The 23,979-nt window shown below is 42.1% G+C and overlaps 1 protein-coding gene across 1 annotated transcript in view; it reads right to left on the bottom strand.

The window, feature by feature from the left end:
* The window catches only part of GRID2 (glutamate ionotropic receptor delta type subunit 2), a 1,109,147-nt gene extending 1,088,474 nt beyond the window's left edge, over positions 1-20,673 (bottom strand). Inside the window, exon 1 of the mRNA XM_050944015.1 lies at positions 19,693-20,673. Coding sequence (XP_050799972.1) covers positions 19,693-19,780 — 88 coding nt within the window. The 5' untranslated portion in view covers positions 19,781-20,673. The remainder of the gene's footprint in view (positions 1-19,692) is intronic.
* Between the last annotated feature and the right edge of the window lie 3,306 nt (positions 20,674-23,979).

Here is a 23,979-nt window from a genome sequence, read left to right as displayed (position 1 = left end):
ACAGTGACTGTGAGGCCGCCCTCCCGCGGCTTGCTGCCCCAGGTACGTGCTTGGCGCACTGGTGCCTGGAGCCGCACCTGTCTGAGAGGAACACACTGGCACACAATACAGAGCACATTGAGCAACCCCAAAGTTGTGTAAAAAGCCACAAGACAGACTTACCCTATCTCTAACAACTTTGTACTGGAGTGGGGCTTACATAAGTAACTGTCCACATGGGGAAATGAGGCAAAATAAAAAGATGAACCGTGGTCTTCAAAACAAACACTTAGGCATGCGCCTAACTTCAAGCACCAGTAGTCCCATTGATTTAAATGGGATTCCTCATGCACTTAAGTGCCTGGCTGAACTGGGACTTCCATGACTTTCCAAAGGTCATGCAGCCTGTGGCAGAGCCAGGAACTGAATCCATAGGTCCCCAATGCCCCAGTCCTTTTCCTTACCCATAATACCAACCTTCCTTTCCAGTATTACTAATGAACATAGGTACTCAGATGCCACAGTGAAGACAAACAATCTATTAGGTCAATAGGAATGGTCATGTACAGACTGAAGTAAAGCCCAATATTCCATCTAGTCTGGTGTCCTGCCTTTAGCAGCTGTCAGTGATGGTATGTTTCCCTGCAATATCTCATATCTAAAATTAAATAACTACTCGAACAAAGTTATTTCACCCTTCAGATGAAACAATAGAAAGAATGCTTGAGTGTTTAGAAAACAGTTCAGTAGTTTCCCTCCTCACATTTACATCTGGAAATTTGAAAGCTTACCGAAATGTTTTCTTCGAATCAGATGTACATTATTGAAGGGATTATTTTTAATATTGGACTGCTGGACAATGATTTTAAACCAAAAAAACAAGCAAACATAGGATCTAATTCAAAGCCAGTGGGAATACTTCTACTGACTTCAATTAAGTTTAAATCTGCCCCCCTCGCCCAAATATGAACTTTGCAAACACACAGAAGGGATAGCTGTAAACAGAAGTATATAACATTTTGCCCCACCCCCACACTTGAGACATCTTTTCTAAAGGAGAACAATTTGTTTAGTAAAAATAATTGTAAGATGAGGAGCACCTAATTTTTGAGCTATTCCATTTTGTTTTCTTTTAACTGATGCCAGGCAATCTCAGATGTCTACAGTGCTCCCTATTCTGTGTGGCACAGACAGAAAATCTCTTTTCCAACATTTCTGAGAAATTATCTGAACTATCCTTAGATGCCAATAATTACTAAATTGTGCTAATGGCCAAACAGTCTCATTTAACTTGATTAAATCCTTTGGAGATTGTGACACAATGTGAACTGTATATCACACAGTGTGTGTGTCAGGCCACCATTAAATAAAAGTCTTTGATTTAGCCTTTTCCCCTATTTTGATAAAATGATTTTTCCTTAACCAAATTTAGTAACGTGTAATTGTTCTGCAAAGCAGGGGATTATTAGCTCTCTTTCTCCACTATACTTCCCTTTTCCAGGCCAGGTAAGAGGAAAGGTCCTGAATGAGGAAGTGGTCTGGCTCTGTTTGGGAGTGGGAGCCACATGGCAGTAGGGAGCTGGAGAGATGCCCCGTGTACAGCTCTGTCCACAGTTCCTGAGATTGCCAGATGATACAGCTAGGTGCAGGCCTGTGTGGGACTTATGGAGGAGCATCAGCAGCTCAGCAGGGAGTCAGTGCAGAGGGCCCCAATAAGAAACAGTAACTGAACTCGGCTTGGAAACCATAGGGCAACCAGACAGCAAGTGTGAAAAATCAGGACAGGGGGTGGGGAGTAATAGGAGCGAATATATGAAAAAGACCCAAAAATCAGGACATCTGGTCACCCTAAGAAGCTTGCAAGGGCTTATCTGCAGAAATAGAAGCCGGGCCAGTGAGGACACCACAGGCACTAGGGATGAAGAGCCCTGACTCTCAAACCGACTGCCCACAGATGCAAACAACTGCTATTGCTCACTTGAACTGTAACTATTAAACCTCTATACCTAGATTATTTGCCAACTCTCTTTTTCCTGACAGCCCTAGTAAAACACTTTTCACTTAGCCATGTGTCTGCATGGTTATTGGGACCCACCAGGGCTAGCACCAACAAGACCTATCCAAGGGGTGGGCAAACTACGGCCTGCAGGCCAGATCTGGCCCCTCAGGGCTTTGGATCTGGCCCTCAGGATTGCCACCTCCGTGGCACCGTGGGCCCCACGCCTCTCTGAGAAGCAGCCGGCACCACATTCCTGCAGCCCCCGGGCGAGGGGACAAAGGGATCCATGTGTTGCCTTTGCCTCCAGGCACCGCCCCCCACAGCTCCCACTGGCTAGGAACAGGGAACCATTTCGGGGGAGGTACCTGGAGGTGCAGCAAGGGCAGAGCACACGGAGACCTCCGCCCGCCACCCTCTACCCCCCCCCTCCCACACACACACACAGGTGCCGCAGTATTTCCTGGAGTAGCACAAGGCCAGGGACAGGGCAGGCATGCAGGGAGCCTGACCTGGCACGCACCGCTGCCACCTCAGAGCCGCTTTAGGTATGTGGTGCCAGACCAGAGCCCGAATCCCTCCTGCACCCCAACTCCCTGCCCTAAGCCCCCTGCCTGCACCCTGCACCCCTCCTTCACCCTAACCCCCTGCCCTGAGCCCCCTCCTATAGCCCAACCCCCTGCCGTGAGCTCCCTGCTGCACCCTGCACCCTAACCCCCTGCCCTGAGCTCCCTCCTGCACTCCGCATCCCTCCTGAAGCCCAACCCCCTTCCCTGAGCCCCCTTATACACCCAGCACCCCTTCTCTGCCCCAATCCCTTGCCCTGAGCCCCTTTCTGCACACCGCACCCCCTCCCACATCCTGCACTCACTCATGCAGCCCAATCCCCTGTCCTGCATACAATTTTCCCACCCAGTTGTCGGCCCAAAAAGTTTGCCCACTCCTGACCTAGCTGCTAATGCACATACAGTGGTGGCCATGGAGTTGCAGTACACCCGACATGCTACTGCCACCCTAGGGGTTTGGTTTCCTTTGCAGCCACAATAAGTACAAAGCAAAGAGCTAAGGAGCATGGTACTGCACTCTGCATCCTGGTGACCTGTCCAAAGATTTTTTCCCTTAACACTCAAGAGACAGATTGTACTTGTGCTTCACGAAGTGAGTAACTAGTCAACGGGTTATAAGTTCTTATCCTCACAGTCTAGGGCTTGTCTTACACAAGCGATCAGACTAGATGATCGTAATGGGGTTCTTTCTGACCTTAAAATCAGTTTAAAAAATTAAGTGTATAACAGTCCCATTGCTATATCAGAAACATTGTCCTGACAGTTTGCACCTGAAGGCCAAATATAGCTTTCCACATGGCACAGAGGCAGAAGTGTGCTAATTCCCTTGATGCACTTCATGCCAAACTCCTTGGCTGTACATGGCATGGTTTTACATAGGAGAACAGCTATCTGATTTGATCTGCTTTTTACATAGACCCAGTTCAAGTTGAACAAGAGACTAGTAAATGACCATTTGACAAAGAACAGCCAGACAAATAAGCCATTTAACTATCTTTTCAAGTACTTTGTCTCAAAATTCAGCTTGTGCTAAGAAAAATATAATTTGACAGCACAACTGTTGAGAATAAAAGGGGACAAAATAAGACCCTGTAGAATGGCTGTATTATATAGTTTTAATTTCATTACAAATAGTTCAATATTTAAACATTCCCCTGCATTGCTGGAAATTAAAAGGACAAGGGACTAGAGAGTCTTGCCTAGCAGTCACAGCTGGGCTGGTGTCCATGAGTCAGCAAGCAGGGACCAGAGTAATTGCTCGAGCCAGGATCAATAGGCCAGAGTCAGGCCTGGGATGGGGACTGGAGATGAAAAATAGTTGCCAGGCTGGCATCAGGATGCAAGGTCACAGTTAAGATGGGAGTCAGAGAATGGGGATCAGAAAGCAAGACCAGTCGTAGAGATGCAGCAAACAACAAGTCTTCATGACTGCTCAGACACCTTCCTGATATACTCTCCAGGGTTAAAAAGGGAACACAGGCCAATCAGAAGGCCACAGGGTGCTGTCACTCCACACCCATTGGCAATACTTCCTGCAGTGCCTCATCTCTACAGCATTCCTGGGCTATGGCTCTGCAGCCTCCAAGAGGCAATGTGAGACCGTTAACTATCCCAATGCCTTCAGACAAGGGTTCTAGGCCTGTGGATCCTCAGAAACCCAAGTAACAAGATATTGTACTAGTGCATGCAACCTAGAAAGTGAAACCAATTAAAAACAAATGGAGCTGCCATCCAAACTGAGTGAAATGCACGAAAGCACAAGCAGTAGAAATAAGAAGTAAATCCTCACCTTATTAAGTCAGGTTAATGCCTTTGTAGCTGATTGATCTATGCCAATTTACTCTGGATAGTTTTTTAAATCCTGACACTTAATACTAGTAGCACAACTAAGGATATTGTAATTAGAACTGGTTGAAGTTTTTCCTACAACTAGTTGGTTTGTCCCAAAACTGAATTTTTTGGTAAACAATTTGCAAAATACTTTCAGCTGAAAAAGATTTTTGAAAGTCAAAACATTTAGTTTCAATATTTTCAAAATACAAAATGTTTCAACTTTTCATTTTGAGGTTATGAACGTGCCCTGCCATTTACACTACAGGGTGTGAATAGCAGTATGCACCAAAGAGCTGCTTTGTAACTCTGCCATTTTGATGCTGTGGATATAAATTAAAAGGTTCCTACTTTGCATTAATATAGTTCTGTTTGAAGAGGACTATGTTAATGCAAACTAGGAACCTTTTAGTTCACACCTTCAGTATCCATATGGAGCAGCATTTCAGTTTGCACTTCTGTTCGCACCCCATAGTCCATACTGTGGGGTAGTGTAGACATGCCTGATATTTTATTTTGACATTTAGATTTTTTTTTAAGTGCAAAAAAATATAGATGAAGATTAAACTAAAATCAACAATGGGTTTGGGTCAAATGTAATATTTTTGATTCACTGAAACATTTTGTTGAACCCAGAACAAAAGTTTTCTGTTTTGACAAGAAAAACTGAAGACTTCTGGTTCAGGTTGACCTGAAACAGAATTTGAGGGGATTTATAGGTTTGGCCACCAGACTGAATAATCAGTTACTAAACTCAGCTCTTAAGCTATTTGAGGGTTAGGTTAGTATGTCTAGGGTCATTCCCACCTATGTTTGCTCCTTCTATCCCACATATCCCAGCCACTTTAGTCAGGGCAACAATTTTGCCCACAGACATTAAATGATACTACGAAATGATTGGCATTACTGTAGCGACTGGAGGTCCTAGTCATAAACCAGGACCCCATTGTGCTAGGTGCTGTACAAAGAGAACAAGTTCTTACCTGCGCCAAGACAATTATCTATTCTGCAATCTTGCTCCCACTGAAAGCAACAGGAGCTTTACCTTTCTTTCTATAGGGTAATGATTTTTATGTTTAAGATAATGGGCCAAATGTCTATTGATGCATTGACGACTGTTCCCAGAGAGCATGCTCAGTATGCTTTAGTATTCAGCATCATCATCAGGTCTGATCACCTTCCGGGATTTTAATTTTTTTGTTTGCACTTGACCGTATGAAGGACAGTGATACCAAAACTCCAAATACATTATGAATTGCAAATTATTTTTAACTTCATGGCAGTTGACATTAAGCTTAATGAGGCTGTGCAGGCCTCAAAACAATTTTCAAAAACAAGTAATCCTACAAACTCATTTGGCCTCATCTTTGCTGCTTTACTTATTTTAAAAACTTTCTAGAGTATTTCCATGCCCAGTGCATTGCTACTGTAATTGCAGACCAATAAATAAATAGAAAGCTTTTAAAATTTTCAGCAGAGGATTAGGGATACAGCAGATCACGAATGAGTTAATGCCTCAAGTCCAGGTTAATTAGAGAACTCACACAATATATCAGGGAAACATAGCATAGAAAGACTTCACTAGCAAACATCACTGCATCGAAATATATTATACACTACCATTTGAGGCAACTTCTCATTAAAGTAGACAAATCAGTGACTTTTAAACCTTTACTGTCCTATACAAATACTGCTGATCTACAAATGTTCAAATGTTGGTTTAGCGACCCTTGATCAATTATAAATGTGTTGTGCTAGTTCAGTTGATTAAAGTTACATTAATAGCTCAGTTATGGAGGACAGAACTAGTGTTAAAAATGCACTCATTAGTAAATTGGTGCCAATATACAGATCTGCCAAAAACGTAACAAGCTTTCAGCTAAACTGCAATTACCTCAAATGATTTGGTTTTCCATTCTATAATTATTTCTCATGGAGTATAGTTCTTTCAAGGATGTAATTGACGCAAATAATTTAGGGATGGACTAAAAAAAGTCTCAAGATCTAATGGAAAGATTAAACCAATCAAATGCATATTCAGCATATGTATATGTTTTACAGATGACTGAAAACATCCTCCATAACCTACAGGTCACAGAATGCATCTTGTAACATACTATAATATTGCAAAATAAAATGGAAACACTTGCTATAAAACATGATCTAAAAAGCTTACGAGCAGACAAAAATTACAACATTAGAAAATAAGTGACAACTAGGACTCTGCTTCAGAAGTTAGAAACACTGATATTTTATATGAATTATGTGGTTAACCCATGTAAAATTAAAATCTAATTTTCATCCTAGATCCCCTAAGAATTTGCATCAGTGTAAGCACCCAATATTCAACTCACATAATACACTACAGATAGATAGCTCAAGGGACGAGCAGTCGGACAGTTTTCAACAACTCAAGGTTACTGGTTCACATCTAGTCATTACTTTCTGATAACTATTTGGTGCTGTGTGCGAAGTGAGCTGATGCTGTCAGTCAAGTTTCTATCAGGCAGTTGTCCACATCTCCATCTCCATCAAAAATGATGAAGCACAGAGACCAAATTGCTTTCATGTCATCAATAGGAAGGATGATCTTGTGGCTTGGGATTTGGGACACTTAGGTACAGTTTGTGCCTCTGTCACAAGCTTCCTATGGCATTGGGCAAGTCACTTCTCCAATCTGTGCCTGTATTCTCTGTTCTACTGAACAAGGATACCACCTTCTTTCTCCCTGTCCTTTTATGTATTGTCTCTTTAGACTGCAAGCTCTTCATGGCAGTGATTGTCTCTTACTAAGTACACTTATAGGACAATGGGGACCTGGTCTTAGTCAGGACTCTACATACTACTGCAATTCAAATCACAATAATAGAAACAGTTCAAGCATATTGATGGACTTCATAATTTAATCACATAAAAAATTTTAACTTCAGTGATGGCTGATGCCCAACAAGGCTGGCCTCAATGGCAGAAACCTCTCCTTTTCCTGCCCACTTGTCTCCCAAGTAAGAGTTTATATTACTCCACAGACACACATTTTTGATCTTCCAAATAAAATCTCAGTTTGGGGTTCTTCCCTCTTCTCGAGAAACAAGTTGCCCTCCCAGCAGTTCTAACTTTCCACTACTCCTCTTTCTGCACCCTCCATACTACCCACCATAGTTTTGCTCCCTACCTCAACCCCAGTAGGTCAGAGGCTGCTTTGTTCCACATTCAACCTCTCTACCAGGTCACTTCCACCTTCCCCCACCATGACTGGGTCATAGCTCCTCACCCCATTTCTGTTTTAAACCACCCTCCTATTCAGTTCTTCTGAGAAACTAACTAGATGCCTCTCTACATCACTAAGCACCAAAACACCTTTAAAAATCTGGCCCCTGAAGGCTAAAATTTTTCAAGTTCCACAGTGGCCTGTGGGGGAAAAGCAGCCCATGAACATGCATATGTCTTAGATCTTCTCTATACTTACCATGAAGGGAGCTGTCCTCTCAGAGACTAGATCCCTACCATTACCTCCATGCCCTGTACTCTTAGGTTATGTCTGCACTGCAGTTATATGTCCATGGCTGGCCTGTGTCAACTGACTTGGGCTCAAAGGGCTTGGGCTCTGGGGCTGTTCACTTACAGTGTAGATATTGAGAATCTTCCTGGAGCCTGCTCTTTGGGACCCCGCAAGATGGGAGGTAATGTCTAATCATATGGTATTGGCTCTCCTCATTGTCAGCAGCTGAACTGCAATAAAGCTCTCTAGATAGTCACAGAGTATTCTTCTAATGTTATTGTGCCATGTTAACTATTGCTGTAGTTGTCACAGAGCTGTTATGGGACTGTGGTGGAAGAAGAGGTGTTACAAATAACTGTGAATGGGAGGTAGTGTCTTGCTCAACTATGGACCAGATTCTCAACTGGTGTAAGTGGGCATAGATTCATTGACTAAGAAGGAATTATGCCAATTTACCTAAGATGAGATTTTGGTTTTATGCCTCTGCTGAGCTGTGGGAACCCTTGAACTAGAATATTAGTTTAGAGCCAGACTTGTTTCACTCCAGAATGTGTCTGCTCTTTCCAGGAATTGAGGTTGTTTAAACAATAATCTCATGTGCAGATGGTAGTAGTATTCTGTCACAGCACCATTCAATCTAAGTTAGTACTTTGGAATTTTAATATAACAGCAGAGCGCCAAGGCATACTCTTCAAATGCCCTCCATAAATGAGGGCCATTTCAGAATCTACATTCAAATTAACTACCACTCACTGTTATTTCACTACTGTCAGAGACTATTAAAACAATAGTAGTAAAAACTGTGTTGATATAAAAGACCATATCATTCAGACTGTTAAGATCGCATTTGAGCAACACAGTACAAGTGAACCCTATTCTCTCTAAAAATTAACTTGTCAGCAATCAGTGCTGGAGCTGCCTTCAAAGCAAACATGGGTTGCTTCTAAGGCTATGTCTACACTGAAGCTTATGTCAGCATAACTTAGGTCGCTAAGGGGTGTGAATAAGTTACCCCCAAGCAACATAAGATGCACTGACTTAAGCGCTGTGTCTGCAGGAGAGCTTCTCTCACTGACATAGCTTCTGCTTTTGTGGAGCTGGTTTTATTATGCCCATGGGAGAGCTCTCTCCTGTCAGCAGAGAGAGTCTTAACCAGACACACTGCAGCATTGGTACAACTGTGCCACTGCAGCGCTGTACATGTAGACTTGCCCTAAATAGCACGTATTTCTCGCTTTATTGCCAACACTTGGGGGAAAGAGGGGAGAAATTGAATGCTAGTTCCAAAGGTCAAATTAGACAAAGTAAAGGAGTGGGAGGGAATATTACAAAGTTCAAAGTCATATATGTGGACTTTTTTAATATTTTATTATTTATTTCAAGATACTGGTACAAAATGCTCCCAGCATGTCATTCACATGACTTGAGTTTCTCTTTCCCTTCATATTTTGGACAGGAGAATATAAACCTATTTCCTAAAACTGTTGTACTCTTCACTTGGCACAACAAATAGCCAATTAATTCTAGCCTCAGGGACGTTCAACAGCCTTGCACAAAACACAGAAAGTAATAAACTGGTACAGTAATTAACAGGATTTGTTCATCCCGAGACCCTTCAGAACTTGGTCCTCAGCATTAAGGTTCCAAATGATGTCATCATCTTCCTTCCCTTCAGGGAATACTTACCTCCTCTTCCTCCATCTCATGCAACTGACCAAACTTCTGAAGACCTACGTATTAATCTCAAATACTTGTATAAGCCCTGATACAAAGCCCACAGAAGTCAATTGGAGCCTTTTCATTAGCTTCAAGTGAGTGTTGGATCACACCCATACTGATAGAAAAAGTCATTAAGGACTCAAGTATCAGAGGGGTAGCCGTGTTAGTCCGGATCTGTAAAAGCAGCAAAGAATCCTGTGGCACCTTATAGACTAACAGATGTTTTGGAGCATGAGCTTTCGTGGGTGAATACCCACTTCATCAGATGCATGTAGTGGAAATTTCCAGGGGCAGGTATATATATGCAAGCAAGCTAGAGATAACGAGGTCAGTTCAATCAGGGAGGATGAGACCCTGTTCTACCAGTTCAAGTGTGAAAATCAAGGGAGGAGAAACTGGTTTTGTAGCTGGCAAGCCATTCGCAGTCTTTGTTTAATCCTGAGCTCATGGTGTCAAATTTTCAGATGAACTGAAGCTCAGCAGTTTCTCTTTGAAGTCTGGTCCTGAAGTTTTTTTGCTGCAGGATGGCCACCTTAAGATCTGCTATAGTGTGGCCAGGGAGGTTGAAGTGTTCTCCTACAGGTTTTTGTATATTGCCATTCCTAATATCTGATTTGTGTCCATTTATCCTTTTCCGCAGAGACTGTCCAGTTTGGCCGATGTACATAGTAGAGGGGCATTGCTGGCATATGATGGCGTATATTATATTGATACATACTATAGTGCAGTGAATGTCAATTTTTAATGGTGCTCACCAAAGCCCATGGAATTCAATTAACATCTCCCCATTGACCTCAATGGGCTTTGGATCAGGTGCTATAGAGTGTTACATTTTGACATCTGTGTCTTTATTGGGTTTGCCAGGCACCAGCAATGGTACAGCTTGTCCTTGTCAGCCTTAAGCGTTCTCACATTATATACCTTCCATCACTTTATTGTTTTTGTTTTGCCAGGTGCCAACAGGTATGATGAGATGCAGGAACTAATGAGACACCAAAGCTATAAGTTGGATGCAAGACTTTCCACAACAAAACACTTTCAACATCTATGCAACATCTAGGCAGCCCGTGCAAGTCTAGTTTGGGTTAGAATGCAAGTGTAATGAAACTGGCCTCTCTCTCTACACATAAGTCAAGTGGCTGATATTTTCAAAAATACCAGAGTGACTTAGGAGCCTAAGCCCAGTTGAATGTCAACAGGACTTGAGCTCCTAATTGACTTCAGTGGTTTTATTTTTACCCATCAGCACGACCAAGGGGCAACAAGCATGCAGGCAGGCAGAGAAGAATGTAGGGTATCAAGTAAGATTTTTGTAAGGTGGACTTTAAAGGTATTTTATTCCGTACTGCACAAATCTCTACCTATGGGAAAAATAGGCCATGTACTCTATATCTTAACTAAAAATAAAAAAATAGGACATGAAAAATGCTAGTGAAGCCATTTATTCAGTGCTTTGAGAGGGAGTAGTGGGTAAATTGAGGCACAGAGACTACAGGACTAAGGCTGAGGTCTACTAAATCCCTACCCAGTGCTCTAGCCACAGCAATGTGCTGCTTCCCATCAAAACAGTGAAAAATATTACTGTTCACAGCTCCATCATGGTGCAGATTAACCAGAACCAATCAAAAAAGACATTATAATGAAATCTTTACCTCCATTTGAGTCTGCATGGAAGATTGGGTGCAGGGTGCACAGGGTAGCAGAAGAAAAAAGGTTCTGCAAAACAACCAATTATTGTTTGGTACATTGAGTATTAGCCTTAGCAATCTAACTTATTAAAAACAGTTAATGATTTACAAGTAATGAAAAAATAAAAAAGATTGAATTCTTTAAATCTGCATTAAAGAGTCCAAGAGGAATTATCTAATGATTTTCACTGCATATTTTATAAGATACGTGATATTTTATTCATGGGTAAAAGCAAATATAACAATTAGGAATAATTAGCATTTTTGCACAGAGTGTTATCTAATAAGTTAAAATACACTTACAATTCTTCATTTAAATTCTGCAACTTTGCAATTTTTCCCCTCTGATTTAGATCTTTTCCACTTAACGCAACTGCCGCAGAACTTTGTTCTCAACTTTGATATCTTATTTCTTCCCCTCCCTTCATTTTTCACTCATCTTCCTTTTCACTTTCCTCTTGAGTATGCCTTGTCAGCTAAATCTAGAATAAACTTTCAGGAAACTTCTGTATTTCATCTTCTTCCACCATATTTCCCTGTCATTCCGAAACTATTGTGTGTAACGAAAGCTACTTAAAATCTAAACTTTCTCCTGCAAATCTTATTGCAATCAGTTCACAATTGCCTAAAATTACAGTATTTACTTTTATACAGGAAGACTTTGGTATAGTTTTAATACTACACATATACATTGTAGTTACTAGGTTATCTTGGCGTATACTGAAGTGTTACTCTTTTTTCCAGCGCTCACTTCTCCTACAGTTCACACTGTGCTTTTTATGTCATGCCAACTTCTGTTCCAAAGCAAGTATGAGGCTCAAAAACAATGACAAACACCAATGTTGCACAAAAACAGATACAATTTCCCCCTTTTCAGCATCACAAAGTGACACAACATTGCCAAAGTCCCACCTCTTACCAGAATTCATATTCAGCACCCAAATTCTTCTCCGTGTCATTATCAGCCTAAAATACTTTTCTATTTAAATATCAGATGACCCAGAAAAGTAACAACTATCCAAGTCATATGCACTATTATTAATTGTTGTCTTTTCTGAACCATGCCAGTTGCCCCCTTTCTCTTTCTCCTCAGATTTACTAAGTAAAATTGACATGTACTGAGAGAATATCACAGGGGAGAGTTTTCGTGTTATCTATGCAAGGGAGCATTTTGAAAGCTGAGAAAGGGGGGTGAGAACAGAGGCCTTTTCCTCTCTCCCTCTTCATTTAAGTTTTCACCCTCTCACTTTCCAGATTAAAAACCATTATATCTTTACACTAACGGGCAGGATGGGAGACAACTATTTCCTTATCTGCACCCTCTAGGTTAAGCTACTCTAGGATGCTGAAAACTGGTGAACAGTTTTCATAATTCATGGATTACTTCAGATCTACCTCAACTGCTGTTGACAATGGCTTGGCTGCTCGCATAATTTAATTGTTTCAAACACCTGGCAGAAATGACTTGCTAGACTTTCCACATTCCATCTGGTCCCTATCATGCTTCCTCCAACACTGGTCGGTAACAACTTGAACCAGTCTACATTAGCAGCCAAGTCGTATGAAAAAGGTTAGGTAAGTCTATCAAGAGCCATTTTTAGTAACTGTGGCCTGCAATGATTTGCTTTCCTAGTTATTGATGGACTTTATATGGGGGCAGGGTGGGGTGTGTGTGGAGGTAGCTTGAGATCCAAAAGGCAACACAATAGGGAAGTCAGGGTGTCAATATGCAACAATCTGATAGGAGGATATTCCTTGAAGTGCATATGGACTTTGGAAGTAGCCTGCCAGTTTCGCTAGCTCAGATGACCATCAGCTCCTTCTAGGATAACCAGAGACCCCGATTTTATAGGGACAGTCCCGATTTTGGGGTCTCTCTGTTATATAGTCTCCTATTGCCCTCACTGCCATCCTGATTTTTCACACATGCTGTCTGGGCATCCTAGCTCCTTCTAATGTCCAAAACATCAACAGGTTCAAAAATAAGTAAATAAATAATAAATAAATAAAACCACACCACCACAGACACAATGATATTCTAGGTTTTCAAGGGCACAAGGTAAATATATTTATTGAACTCTTGCATTACATTGCCTGATGGCATTTGGCACATTAACACTTTCCATACATCAATACTAGTTAATCTGTAGATCTTATTAAGATCATGTAAATGAATTTTCTGGATTTAGACATTTTTTTCTGCTTTTTACCAATACAAACAATTTCCATTTACTATAACAAGTCTACAGCCCCAAATTGATCAGGAATGTTTCAGACATTGCCCATGCCCTCAATTTGCACCACTGAAAATTGAACACCTTTCTGGTATTTTAGTGTATATAAATTATAAAATTTTACAATTTTATATGTTAGGGTAAGTTGTGTTTTGGCAAATTTTAGCATAAAACCCAGAAACCATTATAACCCATACCAAGATAAAATTTGTCTCTCTCTTAAATTTTGTCTCGTCTTTTTGTCAATGCCATTGTTAAAAAAAATAATAATTTGCTACAATAAGGTAAAACAACTAAACACAATGATCAACAGTACAAATAGCCGGAAAAGGCTAAATAATAAAACACATTTTTAAAAGCCCCCCCCCCCCCCCCTAAATTCTACAAGCTGTCACCGCAGATAATGTAAATTCAGAGCAGGCTCTAAATTTATGCCTTTATCTGAGGAGTAACTCAATACCACATGCTTTGGAAGATGAGGGAGAAGAAGAGAACCAAACTTAACACCTTTGTTCATTAAGTTAAACAAACCTTAGTTAGTATATTTACACTGGAACAGTCTCAGCCATAAGAGATTCTCACCACCACACACAGAGTATTTTCAGAGATAGTACTATGAGACTATAACTAGTCATTTGAAAGCATACATAATATCAACGGTTGACATGTTAAAAAGCCATTTGAAATAGGATGTTTATTTGTTTAGCTGTATACAGTACGAAGACCCTGAAGTAATTTAAGCAGCCACTAAGATACTAAAAGCAGTCATTTAAGTCTTTTGAGTAAATCATACTCCCTCAGCTATGGGCCTGATCCAAAGCCTACTGGAGTCAAAGGACAGACTCCTGTGATTTCAGTAGGCTTTGGATCAGGCCCTATGTGACGGCAAAGAAACACACTTCAGAAAGCAGTGACACCTAATGGCAAACATGTCCTTAGAAGACAGCAACGAGCCATAATCTATGCACAGAAGATTTTCCCTTCTAGGAATAGTGTAATTAGCATTAAAAATACATTATAGGGACCCAAAATGGTGTAACAGTGCTAAACTCTTGGAAGAGAATTTCAAAAATAATGCATATAGAAGACATTAAGCATGTAGTGTACAATATATTTTGGAGACTCTCAGATATTAATAAAACATACTAGCTGCTAAACATATGCTATGCTGTGTACTTCATGACTTCATAGCATAGTTAGAAAAAGCTACCCTGGCGAATTATAGTGAAGTGTTGAACAGAAAACTGAAGGCTTTTTTGGTCTATTCAAATACTCATTTTTTCCTAGTATCATGTGCCTGTTTATTTCCTGTACCATATAAAACAGACTTCCACAAATATGAAATATTTGTGGGACTACAATATTAATGAGTTATTGAGGTACAATACATCATTCTTAGCAAGGGCCGTATTAATCACAAGATCAGTCACAGTATCTATTTAATAATATACTACATAGGTGCAGAAACATGGGCATAGGAAGCAATAAGTATAAAAGGGTTGTATGCAAAATGGCAGGGCTTATGCTGATATACTGTATGTGAGAAATGTCTGAGTTTATAATGAAGTATATAAAACAAGTTCTATACTAAAGAGATTTGCACAAAACTTTACTAATAAGGCACACTCATCAAGGGAGCTGATCAGATTCTTATACTGACACACATCTCCGCAGTAAACAAGTTCCTTTGGGTGGTACTAGCCAGACTTTGTATTAAGCAAATCCTGAGATGCAGATGTGTATACTTCCATACTAGTTTTTTCACTTTTCCTGCATAATTTTTTTTGTGGGGTAGGAGTGGTATTTGAAGGATGTCACAAGATCTTAACAGAAACAAAATGCCTCCACTGGATATACAAAATGTCCCTCTATTAAAAATGTAGAGAGAATTAGTGTCTACACACCTTAACAAGGTTGGGACCTAGCTATGCACTTGACTTCCATCGAGTACAGGATACTCCCTGCTGCAAAGAGCTTGCCGTCTAAAAGCTTTGGTGTATTATTGTTTTTCCAAAATTCTGTTATTTAAAAAAAACTGCAAGACACAAATTTGAGTTTTGAACATTCCACTTGATATGGATAAAGTTAGGAACAGCATGCTATTGGGTATTATTGGGTGGTGAAAGAGATACAATATAGAGTAACCTTGACTTCATTTGCATACTGCAATCTTATTGGTTAAAGCAGTACTACAGTTGTACTGCATTATTCTTTAAAGTGATTGTAATGACATTTTACACCTGCGCTCTTATATGATAAAGATTTTATTTGCTACCTGACTCAGACAGCTTTGTTTCATCTGATACAGGCATGTGTTTGTGTATTTATGCATTACATAAACACATGTACACCAAGATATTACTGTGCCCATATAGCAAGATAAAGGAGTGAGCACTTATTACAAAATATAAGACCCTTGGCAGAAGATATGAACCATACACAAATCTTGCAGTAGACTAGAAATGCCGCCTAATCCCTGCTTAATTAAAAGCACCGTTCTAAACTCCTGTTGTGTTTAGGGAGTAAAGAGTGTGGGACGAGAGATATATATACGAAGAAAATAGCAGGCAGCGTGGCTAATCTCAAAGACTTTATTGCTTTTGAGCTACATAAATCAGAGCCACTTTTTGAATAGACTCATAAAACACAGTATCATTGCCATTCTGCTCACGGCTTTTGAGTTCTTCCTACAGCATACAGATCATTAGGAAACTTCTAAGCAATCAAGTAATGTGAGTCTGATGAAATTACTGAATCAATGCACAGGCTCAGAGAGGCGACAACACAGAACTGCGTAATTTTGACATGTCATACCCCCCTCCTTTTATATAGGGTAAGTATAATTACAGTGGAGGTGATTCATTTCAACATTTTCACAAGCATGCTTAATGCAGTCTTTCTGAACTGCCAGTTCCTATTTATAATACTTAGCCAACAGCAACATGTTAACTATGGGCAGCCCTATCAATATTCAGAGGAAGATATTTTGGAAAATAGACCGATTTGCCCTAAACATTATCAGAAAACACAACTAGAATAATTTAAAGTGTTAGTTTGGAAGAGAAAAATGAATCAGTACTCCATAAAACGCAAAAAACTCCCCACACCACCCCCAACATATTAATCACAGCTTGCTAATTCTAGGTAGCCATTCGTGTTGTGGTAGTCTACTCAGCTGTCTGATAGGATAGTTACACATTCAGAAATACAACCGTTTTATGTTAAATATATCAAATACTTAACATGCAGTCAAGTGAGGCAGTTAGTGCACTATAATGAGGAGTATATACTATCATAAAGGAATACATGTGCAAAGGATTAGTATGTTAGTTCTATTTCTTCTCAAGATTCTCTCCTCCCCCCTCCACCCAACCTCCTCTGTACATGGGCTCTCTAGATTAGAAATATTTTCCACTTGAACAGAAGGAACATGTTAACATTGTAGAATTATGAAAATAGCTTATTCTTCTCATTGCCTGAGGGCATCTGTATTACATATCTGTGTTACTTTTACTCCAGAATTTAAACCTTTCCTTTTCTTCTTTGGCTTTGAAAATCCCATCCACAAGTATTAAAATAATTTGTTGATTGATTCTCTCCCCCATCCTTTATTATTTAAAATATTAATACTAAAAAAAATGCCGTCTTCAATTGACAATGACTTTTCATTATTCTTGCTTAAATACATTATATGTAACTTAATATTACCTATACATGGAACAAAATCTAATTAGGGTTTCATAAAACCTAGAATACAAAATTTAAGGGTCATTTGGGGTATTATTATGGTTTTCACCTCTGAGTTCTACAGGATTGCCTGTTTTAACTGCTGACTTATTAGACATTCAAGTATCTGTAATTGCAGGGCATTTATTTTCAGTTTTAAATTATAAACGATTTAGAGCTATGTGTAACAATTATAAATTTGCCAGTATCTTGGCAACATAAAGCAGTCTATAAAAAGAGCTAATCCCCTTGTCAAATGTACTAATTGTCTTTCAAGTCCAAATTAATTGTGTGAGAAGGAACCACTTCGGTTCCCCACCCACTTACCCAGAAGATTTATTATGTTGATGCATCTACCAACTAATGGCATTTTAAAGAAAGAGGGAAGCAGTAGATACTTGTGTCATACATGCCAGATACAATAAATAAGTTTAAACAATAACAAATAGAAACAACAATTACCGGTGCAGAGAGAAGAAAGGAGATATTTTCCTCTTTCTGAACTATACCCAACAGTTACAGTACATGCAAGCTGATCATTTAATAAAAGAGACTGGATATAGTGCATTCACTTTTCCCTCATCAGGTAGATTGTTAGAGGGTAAAGATGTCACCCCAAACCCTAAGATGTGGTCAATTAGTGATAAGCTCCTAAAATCAAAAGCACTAGGCAGTGTGACTTATAGTTTACAACGGCAAAGAAATTAGTAAGCCATGCTCTCTTTAAAAAGAGGGCATATTGCTCTGCCTCAGTAGAAGACTGGAGGTTCCAGTCAAGGCTAGCTATTAGGATTGACCCCTGTAAAGTTCTGTACCCATGGGGATTGATAGTCGGTGGGCACCTGCCAATCTTAAATGAAGGATTGGACAGCTGCCCCAACGCTAGTGTCACTTTTAAAGCTGCAAGTGCAGGGATGGAATGCTAAATTCGGATCTTACTTTCCCTGTTATACACACTGCGGCTACAAATGATAGGCACAGACAGATATGTTTACAAAGGCAACCTCAGAGAGCGGGCGAGCCCCCTGGTTCTACGGGGCCTGGCGCTGGAAGTAAGAAGGGATCCGAGGCAGAGCACTAGCTGTATTTGCACACCCAGGCTCCCGCACGGCAGACACCTGAGAACAAGCTCCCCCCAGACCCAGCAGAGGGATTGGTCTTTTTTTTTTGTTTGTTTTTTATTGCCCGCCTTGCAGGCAGGCATCCACATTTGTACGCTCTTGTTTCGCCTGCCTGTTTGGCTTACAGATCACTCAGCGATGCGGGGGGGTGGGAGTTGAGAGATCTCCCCTCCAGGTAAATCTCCCCCAGGGAAGGCAGGGGAACCCGCGCTGTTCCCTGGAAGGGAGAAGAAAATGCCCGCAGGAGAGGCTGGGACTGTCCCCTGGCAGGCCGGCCTGTCACATGGGGGGGGGGTCCAGCTGTCTCTCGCCCCTATGCCCCGCTCTCTGGATAGAAATGTGGGTTACAGCTTGAGCTTGCTGCGGACAGCGCTGTGAATAATAATCGTACACACACAGCGACTTCCTCCCTCCAGCTCTCTGACTCCCCGTGTGGCCATCGTGCTGCCAAGAGGTGGGGCCACGAGCAGCTCCAGGGCTGGCTCCTTAACCCCTTCCAGGGCAGCAGCAGAGCAACCCCTAGTCCCCGTAACTCCGCGGCAGCGCTGGCCGAGGGGACGCCCCCACCCGCCTCCGCTGCCCTCTCTCTGAAAACCGGGCCGGGGGGAGAGATGGAATTACGCCCCGCTATGCACCTCCCTGGATCGGGGACGGAGCAGAGGGAGGTGCGTCTGGCCCCCGAGTTCCCGTCTGTACAGCAGCTGGCTCTGAACCCTTCCGGGAGAGGGTTTACGCGGCCCCGGCTCGCTGCTGCTGCGCCTCCTCCAGCTGGGATAGCAGCAGCGCCGCTTACACTGGGGCGGGGGGGAAGGAACGGTTAGCGGGGGGGCTAAACGGAACATCTTCCCCTTGCACACACAGCTGCTTTCCGAAACCCAGCAGCTCACGTTGCCAAACCACCTGTTCCGCCGAGGCGGCGGGGGGTGGCTGTGGTTATTAGTCTCCATCTGGGGGATACTTTGGGGTTCCCAGATAGGGCAAATTAGTGAGTCGCGGGGAAAGGGGGTGGGATTCGTGCCAAGGGCAAATTCAGGGTGTGTGAACTCTCCCGCTATCCCCCTCCCCGTAAAAAACCCTCCAAGCCACTAGATACGAAACCCAGGCTTTAAACACACATCATCCATCAAGAACCATTTATAAAGAGCAACTGTAAAAAAAAGGGAGGGGGAAGCAAAGACCTTTATGGGAAGCAATGATACGGGGGGGGGGGGGGGAGGGAGAGCAGGAAAGAAGATGGCAAGAAGGAAAAGGGACTGCAAAGAGAGCGCGAATGAGAGACAGACATTGCAAAGGGGAGCTCGAAAAGTAACCAGCAGACGCAGCAGCCCCCTTACCTATATGTATGATTGAATCTGCAATCGCCGTTTCCCAGGTTCGAATCCACCAGACAGACACAACCAAGATGAGAGAGAAAACTTCCATGTCCTCCTGGGGTTTAGGTTTTTTGTTTTTTTAAAAGAGTGGCAGATCTCTTCTTACAAGGAGGATAGTGAAGGACAGCGCAGCAAGCCCAAGAGTTGGAGATGCAGGAACACTGTTTAAATCCCGATTGCCTGTGTACAGCGGCTGATGGGAGAGCCCAGGGTTTGGGGCGCCCCTCTCCTTCGCAAGAGCCCCGCGTTACTTCGGGGGGCTTCTGGGCACAGCGACCACAGCTGCTGTTAGTTCGGGCAGCAAATCCATCCAGCCCGATTGCTTCTCTGGGCAGCAGGCGCCTCTCTTCGTCAGACCACCTCCATCCTTCCGCAGGGTCCAGGGATCCGCTCAGTCCCGGTTCCTGCACAACAACTTCCAACCCACCACACACACACACCGCGCGCGCGCACACACATACACAAAAAACCCCTCTTGGCCCCAGAGCCCGGGAGCCCGCAACAAATAACTCGCCTTCACTAAGGAAGGAGGCGGAGCGGGGTATCAAGTAACTAGGACATCCCCGTTCTAGAAGCCAGATTCCTGCAGGAAAAGCCCCCCCAGGCCAAAAAATAAAGTGAAATTCAAGGTAATGCAGATAGTAATGCAGAGATTTTCCCCCACCCCCTGCTTAAAAATTGCTTCCCACAACTGGTGGAGAAATCTGCAAATCAAGCCCAGCGTGCTGTGTCTGTCGCGCAAGGTAGTGGTTGGACAGGGCAGGAGACAGAGAAGCAGTGCCTGGAGCAAAGCAGAGGGAAGCAGCTGATGGTCCGCAGGATGCTTCAGAGCTTGCTTTGGTGGTGGGATGCAGAGAGAGCTGGCAGCTCCAGCACCAACCAGCACGTTGCCTAGAAATGGATCACTTAAGAGGAGAAAAGCGAGCGAGCGTGTTATCAGCTAGAGAGACGGAGAAAAAGCGGGGGGGGGGCCCGACCCTCTAATAACCACCTCCTCCCCCTATCTGCAATACAAGGGGGAAGCAAACTAGAGCTCTCATCTTCCTTGACAGCTTCAGCTGGGAAGGAGTAAAAGACAGGCACGAGTGCACGCAGCCTAAAATGCACTAGGGGAGGAGGAAAGACCTTTTTGAAGTGTAATGCTCAGCTTAAAAAAAAATCCACCCCCTTTGTTTAACCTTGTAACTCCACCGCAGGTATCAAGTTCAAAGCTACGTGGACACTTCTGCTTTTCCAGTCTTTGACAACTGAGTCAGGGACATTGCTTGAAGGGAAGGGGAAAAAAAAATCAGGGTCACCTGGTTGCAGAGGAATAAAAAAGATCTAGAAAGCTATTTATATGATTTTAATTATCTACAATTTTGATTGAATCCTCACAATTACTTCAAAACTGAATTGCCCCTTCCCCCCTCCCATGAGGGCCAATGTAAAAGCTATGGGAAACTTGCACTTACATAGCACTTTTCATTCTCAAGGCACTGTAAAATCCTTAACTGTTTAATCCTCACCCAGTATATATAATTATCCCCATTTCACCACTGGAAACCAATAGCACAGAGAGATCAATTCTCCTATCATCATATTATTCCCCAGGTGCCCACTTCAAGGTTTCTTGCACTTTCCTCTGAATCATGCTTATTGGCTCCTGTTGGAGACAGGACAGTTGACTAGATGGAGAATTGCTCTGATCCAGGACCATAAAATTTATATTCAACATGAGCAATTTATAGTACACAATGTGGAACCTATGTGTAAGCTTCACTCCCACCTACAGCATAGCTCTATAAACATCCCTTCTGTGTCATTTCTAGCCCTCTCCTTAGTAGAGACTTTTATAAGAGATTGATATTTTTGGCAGAAGCTAGCTGAAGATCACCAAATTTGTGACCTGTTCAGTTCTCTAATGGAGAACAGTTACTACTTTAAATTATGAGCTGCACTCCCATAGGCTTACTTAGGAAAAGTAATCAAGGATTTAGGACAAGAAATAAAAATAAGTTCTTGACAAAAAATAAAGCATTAGTGCATCTGCTAAGGAGTGAGATATTGCTTGCATATTTTAAATTTTTAGCTTTGCTTAGATCCATACTTCCACAGATGGTGATGTTCAGAAGATTTAGGGCAGATCCAAAGTGTATTGAAGTCAATGGCATTCGTTCCATCAAACTAAGTGGGCTTTGGATAGGGGCCTTAGAGTATGGCAATCGTAAATCAGACAGATGCATCATGGAGGTGAATGCCTGGCTGCGAAGACGGTGTCACCAGGAGGGCTTTGGCTTCCTTGACCATGGGATGGTATTCGAGGAAGGACTGCTAGGGAGAGATGGCCTTCACCTTTCGAGGCAGGGAAAGACCCTATTTGCACACAGACTGGCTAACATAGTGAGGAGGGCTTTAAACTAGGTTCGACGGGGACAGGTGAGCAAAGCCCACAGGTAAGTGGGGAACATGGAGACCTGGATCGGAAACAAGAGGGGAGCATGGGCTATAATGGCAGAGAGAAAGGAGGGTCAGGGCAAAACCGGGAGGCAAAATCAAACCGGTATCTTAGGTGCCTATATACAAATGCGACAAGTATGGGTAATAAGCAGGAAGAACTGGAAGTTCTAATAAATAAATACAACTATGACATTGTTGGCATCACTGAAACTTGGTGGGATAATACACATGATTGTAATGTTGGTGTGGATGGGTACAGCGTGCTCAGGAAGGATAGACAGGGGGAAAAGGGAGGAGGTGTTGCCTTATATATTAAAAATGTACACACTTGGACTGAGGTGGAGTTGGACATACGAGACGGAAGTGTTGAGAGTCTCTGGGTTAGGCTAAAAGGGGTAAAAAACAAGGGTGATGTCATGCTAGGAGTCTACTACGGGCCACCTAATCAGGTGGAAGAGGTGGATGAGGCCTTTTTTAAACAACTAACAAAATCATCCAAAGCCCAAGACTTGGTGGTGATGGGGGACTTCAACTATCCAGATATATGTTGAGAAAACACCACCACAGGGCACAGACTATCCAATAAGTTTTTGGACTGCATTTCAGATAACTTTTTATTTCAGAAGGTTGAAAAAGCTGCTGGGGGGAAGCTGTTCTAGACTTGATTTTAACAAATAGGGAAGAACTCGTTGAGAATTTGAAAGTAGAAGGCAGCTTGGGTGAAAGTGATCATGAAATCGTAGAGTTTGCAATTCTAAGGAAGGGTAGAAGGGAGTACAGCAAAATAGAGACAATGGATTTCAGGAAGGCGGATTTTGGTAAGCTCAGAGAGCTGATAGGTAAGGTCCCATGGAAATCGAGACTGAGGAGAAAAACAACTGAGGAGAGTTGGCAGTTTTTCAAAGAGACACTATTTAGGACCCAAAAGCAAGCTATTCCACTGGATAGGAAAGATAGAAAATGTGGCAAAAGACCACCTTGGCTTAACCACGAGATCTTACATGATCTAAAAAAATAAAAAGGAGTCTTATAAAAAATGGGAACTAGGTCAGATTACAAAGGATGAATATCGGCAAACAATACAGGAATGCAGAAGCAAGATCAGAAAGGCAAAGGCACAAAACGAGCTCAAACTAGCTATGAGAATAAAGGGAAACGAGCATACTTTTTATCAATATATTAAAATGCAAGATGAAGACCAAGGACAGGGTAGGCTCACTGCTCAGTGAGGAGGGAGAAACAGTAACAGGAAACTTGGAAATGGCAGAGATGCTTAATGACTTCTTTGTTTCGGTCTTCACCGAGAAGTCTAAAGGAATGCCTAACATAGTGAATGCTTATGGGAAGGGGGTAGGTTTAGAAGTTAAAAATTACTTAGAAAAGTTAGATGTCTGCAAGTCACCAGGGTCTGATGAAATGCGTCCTAGAATACTCAAGGAGCTAATAGAGGAGGTATCTGAGCCTCTAGCTATCATCTTTGGAAAATCATGGGAGACAGGAGAGATTCCAGAAGACTGGAAAAGGGCAAATATAGTGCCCATCTATAAAAAAGGGAAATAAAAACAACCCAGGAAGCTACAGAGCAGTTAGTTTAACTTCTGTGCCAGGGAAGATAATAGAGCAAGTAATTAAGGAAATCATCTGCAAATACTTAGAAGATGGTAAGGTGATAGGGAATAGCCAGCATGGATTTGTAAAGAACAAATCGTGTTAAACCAATCTGATAGCTTTCTTTGATAGGATAACGAGTCTTGTGGATAAGAGAGAAGCGGTGGATGTGGTATACCTCGGCTTTAGTAAGGCATTTGA

The sequence above is a fragment of the Gopherus flavomarginatus genome, chromosome 3 (genome assembly GCF_025201925.1).
Source record: "Gopherus flavomarginatus isolate rGopFla2 chromosome 3, rGopFla2.mat.asm, whole genome shotgun sequence".
NCBI classification, from domain to species: Eukaryota; Metazoa; Chordata; order Testudines; family Testudinidae; genus Gopherus; species Gopherus flavomarginatus.
This window is presented reverse-complemented; position numbering and strand designations above follow the sequence as displayed.